Raw genomic sequence first — 6,000 nt, forward strand, 5'->3', positions numbered from 1 at the left:
AACAAAAAAAATATATATATTACTGAGTAGCACTGGCCAATACATTCACAACTTAGACTATAGAGTAATGAAATCAGTCCAGGAGTGATGAGTTCAGGATGCATGGAGAATGCTTTTTACCCCAGTCTTCTCTCTTAATGAAGATCTGAGATGCCAATATAATGATATTTAGCTGATTCTTGGTGTGGATTAGCTCAACTCGTCACAGTGTAAGGATTCACCATTGGTCATTCTGTACTGATGTTATGAACAATTGTGCGCATCCTACACTGGCCCTTTTATGGTAGTGGTCTTTACACTCTGCAATGTGATGAAAACGTTAATCATGCTAAAAAAAAAAAAATACTAGGCTGATGTAATGGAATATACAACAAACTGACATGCAGATTGAGGGCGTGCCTTCATCATTAGCAGACCTTACTAACGCTTTAACGACCTTATTGGCCATGCCACAACATATGTATTCCTTCTGCTGTATGTATCTAGTATATTTTACATCCAAAATATTGATGAGAAGTGTACTTGATACATATGGAATTAGTACATTTCACCTTCAGCAAACTAGCTGATAGGTGTAAGGAGAAAAGATATGATAGAAGTGCATATTTGTTAAAGTTATATAAGTAAGTTATATAATATGTAAAATATTATATATATATTATGTAAAAGTATGGTTAACAAGAGTTGGAAGTTTATTTTTCCCTTGGTTAGACTATAATAAATTTAGTTTAATCCTTTATCCAAGTGTATGTATGCAAACAAAGTCTGAACCTGAAAATATCTTCAGGACTGAGGTAAGGTAGTGCAACACCAGGTAACTCTGAACAAAGGTGGACCAAGCTCTTATCACTCCTTGTCTCAGTATCTCCCATAATGCAAAGCACATCTCCTTGCAGACATGTATATTGCTATGCATTAAGGGAAGGACCACTACCCAGACCGGTTTCAACCTTTATTGAGGTCTCGTCAGTGGGAGGCAGACTCAAACATGAAGAGCTTGATCCATCATTGTTCGGAGTTGCACTACCTTACCTCAGTCCTGAAGATATTTTCAGGCACAAACTTTGTTTGTATACACCTGGATAAAGGATTAAACTAAATTTATTATAGTCTAACCAAGTGAAAAATAAACTTCCAACATCTTTCTCTAAATCTAGAGTAATTCAATAATAAGGTGGTACACTTGTTGGCAACTCCTATAGGTAAATATGACCTCTCCTTATTGCTTCTGCCTTAGTATATCCATGTTTGGGTCTGCCTCCCATGCTGGATATATATATATATATGAGAGGCTCTCCTTGGGGTAGGTTTTTGCCTGTCTCTGAGTAGAGCCACCACTGAGATTATGGCTCTGTCTGGTGGTGGGGTGAGCCTGCCACTGGGTCGAGCCAATGCTGAGAAGTTCTTCTTAGTGACTAGGTGAGCCTGTCACTGAGTGGAACAAAGCTGAGTTGGGCGATCTTTCATGATCATCTAATTTTTAGAGAGGTCTTTACTTAAATACACTTCAATAAAGGTCGAAACTGGTTGGAAGTTTGGGTGATGAATGGCAATGCTGTAGCCCATAAAGTTTTAACTGAGGCTCAGCTGTTGCTGTCGCTCAGGGCCTGCATGGTGGGGTAATGAATGGCAATAATTCTGTAGCCTGTGAAGTTAACTGAGGCACGGCTGTTGCTGTTACCCTTCCAGATGAGCAAATGAGCGTTTCTGACTTTCTGATCCTGCGGGTCGCTCATTATTAGGTGATCTGGGGGATTTTACAAGTTTTTGGAATGGGTCTGGGTAGTGGCCCTTCCCTTAATGCATAGCAATATACATGTCTGCAAGGAGATGTGCTTTGCATTATGGGAGATACTGAGACAAGGAGTGATGAGAGCTTGGTCCACCTTTGTTCAGAGTTGCCTGGTGTTGCACTATCTTATCTCAGTCCTGAAGATATTTTCAGGTGCAAACTTTGTTTGCATACACTTGGATAATGGATTAAACTAAATTTATTATGGTTAACAAGTGTTTAGGACTAGATTTTTTTGCTTGGAGGATGGTAATGGGTTGCCAGAGGTGGTTATGAGTGCTTTGTCGATGAATGAGTTTAAGGAAAGATATGATAAGCAATTGTGTAAATAATGACTAGTATGAGAATAAAAGGTCTCTCATGATGTCTCTGACTCTGTGGAAATACCTATGTAATAATAATACTAATTCACTATATCACACTACGCAATGCACGAATTTTCCAGAGATTTTTACAGATTGTTAGCATTACAGTAGCTTGTGTAGCAATCAATCAATCAATCACTGATTGGTCTCCCAGAAAGAGTCATTTCTTGAGGATTTATTACATTAATTAATACAGTGAAGCCTCCAATAGTATAATGCATAACAGCATTAATTCGTATTTAGGTGGAGTAAAGAAGGATATCCATTCTGGAATTACTATAAAAAAGGCAGAATATAAAAGACTTACTATTTTTTCGGGGCAGTCGACTCTTGGTATTATTCTTTCAAGTGCTGGTATTTCTTTTAACACACCTGAGATCGAATGTTTTCTGGTGTCATAAACCATTGGATTGAATGTCTTAAAATGATCTAAATCAGATACACGATCAGCTATGTTTTCTGCTGAGGTTGTCTGAATTGTTTTCATTTCATCAACAGGGCTAATTCTTTCAGAAACTTCTTGATCTGAATTAATATTTTCCAAATCGGCTTCACTTTCTCGTTCCATATTTGTGCTTTCTGCTATTTCACTAACTGAACTCTGTGTTTCAGTATCAATTTCTTGTAATAAAGTTGAAGGATCCATTTTGATCAAGACAGTCAATACAAAAGTTAAAGTATATGATTAAACCGGGGAAAAAAAAAAAAATCCGTACGTTTTGAGTAGCTATATGATATTATAAGAAAGCAAGTTTTAGCTTAAATAGATATTATCGCTAGAAAGCTAAACATTCTTTCACACGGATTGAATCATGGTACCTTCCTTTTATACCATAATATCAAAACAGATCCATGACTAGTTCAGTGATTTGCATTTTCATTGAATTAAAAAGGAGCATGATTCATAAAATAACATGCTAATCAATTAACGAAAAGCGTACATTGGCACATTAAAATAGTAGGGAAACCAAACTGACGGAAGTTTGTTTTTTGAATGCCGCCGGATGGCTAGTGATCCGGCGCATTTCAGGCGGTCTGTGTGTGTGTGTGTCTATATATATATATATATATATATATATATATATATATATGAAAACATTCACACCTTGTAGCTCAGTGGATATGGCGTTTGCATACCACCGCGGTTGGCCGCACGAAGGAAGTCTTGGTTTCGAGTCTAGTCGGTGACTAGAGGAAATTTTTCTAAGCCTTTTTTCGACCGGTTCCCGAGTTAGTCGATCTCTGGCACGGGCAAGCAGGTTTTTTCTCCCGGAAACTCGGGTTTTTCGTCCTGTAAACTCAAGAAAATCGACCGTAGAAACCACATTATTTCAGACATTAAAATATATTTGTGTTAGGGTTAGGGACCACGAGATGGGGGCACATTTGAGCCGTCTCTCTTCACTGCGTACCGCTTAATTAGTGATAGCCTTGGGCCATCTGTCTCTGATTGGGTACCATTGGAGATTGAACTGCCCACTCAGTCTCCAAAAAGTTAGATAGGGCTAAATGGCCTCGCCTACTCCCGTATACGGGAATAAAAAGGCGTTAGCTGATTTTTTTTTATTAGGATTCCGCTATTGTCTTTTAATGTGATCGGACGTGTTATTTTAAGCTGTAAAGGGAGGATAGACGAAAAAACTTTGTAAGTGATATTAATTGCAAATGTGTCCTGAACACCACACCATTTTATATTACCCAAAATATTCCAAGTACTGCAAAAGTGCTGGCAAGGCTACAACTGCACGGTAAGCGTTTTATTATTTTTTTCTTTTTTTTTTTCTTTCAGCTTCAGATACTTCACATTGACAGTTATGGAAAAACAGTTCAACGAGACAATATTCGAGGAAGTATTCGGGAATTTGTCAGACTAGGTGAGCTACTTAACAGGCCGGGAAAAGTGAAACTTTATGACACGTTTCCCCGGCAAGTGTCACAGACGTTGATGCCGAGAAAATGGAAGATCAGTTAGAATCGGTGATCACACTCCTTCAGATTTTCAAGAGGTCCGCGCACGTAAAAAGCGGAGAACAATAGTTGAACCACTCAAAGACAACATAATGGAACAAGACGGTCAAGTTTCGGACACACTGCTTCTCCCAAAGAAAAGGTGCCTCCCATCATATTAAGAGAAAAACAGATGGGCAGCCTTCTGAGGTCATAAAAATGAGGGTATAAATATGCACCCTGCAACAGTGACAGATTACAGACGGTTGACTAAAGAAATGGACGATAGAGGTACTCAGTATCATACCTTTTCGCTCAGCTCGGAAAAAAAGTTTAAAGTGGTCCTCCGTGTTGTCTGTGAAGACACTGATACAGAAGACATAGCTGCTGATCTTAACTTGCAGGATCTGCCTCCAGTTAAGGTCAGCAGAATGTACAGATCCGACAGGACTCCCATGCTGTTAGTCCTTGTAGAGATCCACAACATATACAAAAATATCTACAACTTGGAAACAATCTGGGGGCTCATGGTCACACCAGAGCCACTCCAGAAAGTGCATCTTCTGGGCAATGCCACAGGTGTCAAAATTTGGTCATGCCCAGAAACCGTAAAGCTGAATTCAAATGTCTGAAGTGTGGGGATAGCCACCCAACCAATATCTGCACAAAGCCGAAAACCACCTCGGCTAAATGTTCCAAATGCGGTGGCCCTCATCCTGTCAACTATAAGGGATGCATTCAGCATCCAAAGAACAGACGGATGGAGACAGCCAAAGAGTCCTCCTGCTCTAGTACAAGAACACCAGAAGCCCCTGCTACCCAGCCGGAGACTCGATAGCCACAGACGGAGACCTTCAAAGTTACAGGGAGCCAAAAGCAAACAAGAAGTTATGCTGATGTGGCTCGCGCAAAAAAATCAGCACTTACGAGCCTAACAGCTGTTATTATGGCCTCTCTAGCAAACATGCTACAAGACTTCAGCCTGTCAAACCTTTCAGCAACCTTTACTAAAAGATTTCTACGTGAAATACAGGCCATACTCACAGCACTTATAAATGAGTAGAAACAAACTTATTCCAGCCTCTCTTCAGATCGTTGTATGGAATGCAAATGGCCTTAGAAACAAAATACTGGAGCTCGAAGATTTCACCTATAGGTATCAGCCAGATATTATACTAAGACCCTCAGATAACCTAAAATAAGGGGTTATCTGCTATATAGAAACGACACATTAATCTACAGACGCGGTGGCACTGCCATCTTCATTAAAAATTACATCAAGCACTATTTTGTAAACAACCCTCCAACCACTAATCTTGAGATCACTGGCATGGAAGTATTCACCAGCTCGGCTGGAAGACTGAAAATCTACTCAGCGTTCAACCCACCCTTAAAAACTCTACTGCAGTCTGATCTAAATGCCATCTTAGGTACCAGAGAGTCCACCATTATTGCTGGGGACTTGAACTCCAAATTCCCTGCCTGGAATTATAGAACCACCAATAAGAATGGCAGCATCCTCTCCAATTACATATGATCAAACTATGCTGTTGTGGCAGGCCCCACCCAACAAACTCATCTTAGTACGTTTGGCACTGCTGACATCCTGGATATAGCTATCCTGCAAGATATTAAACTTCAGTACAGCTTATAATCATTAAATGACTTAAGTATAGAGCTAATAAGCTTCATTTCGGCAATGAAAATATTACTTAAATTAAGGGGATATTAAATCCCACATAGTTTTAAAACCGAAAAAGAAACTCAAAGATAGGAATCAGAGAGTGTCTTGCCGAATATAGTAAACTATAAAGTATCGGCGACACTAGCGTTAGCCAATGCAAGTGATCCTAGTACGTAGTAGAATACCGGGCAACTCGTTGCAAAGGTGGGGGA

At 39.5% G+C, this 6,000-nt stretch overlaps 1 protein-coding gene across 2 annotated transcripts in view; it reads right to left on the minus strand.

Moving 5' to 3' along the window:
• Window positions 1–3,161, minus strand: part of LOC150108641 (BRISC and BRCA1-A complex member 1-like) — a 103,671-nt gene extending 100,510 nt beyond the window's left edge. For both annotated transcript variants that reach the window (XM_090390905.1, XM_090390906.1), the window contains exon 1: window positions 2,465–3,161. In XM_090390905.1, coding sequence (XP_090247031.1) covers window positions 2,465–2,803 — 339 coding nt within the window. In that variant the 5' untranslated portion in view covers window positions 2,804–3,161. The remainder of the gene's footprint in view (window positions 1–2,464) is intronic.
• Between the last annotated feature and the right edge of the window lie 2,839 nt (window positions 3,162–6,000).

This window comes from Typopeltis vanoorti, chromosome 3 (assembly GCF_054136105.1).
Source record: "Typopeltis vanoorti isolate ZY-2024b chromosome 3, IOZ_Tvanoo_1.0, whole genome shotgun sequence".
Taxonomy (NCBI): domain Eukaryota; kingdom Metazoa; phylum Arthropoda; class Arachnida; order Uropygi; family Thelyphonidae; genus Typopeltis; species Typopeltis vanoorti.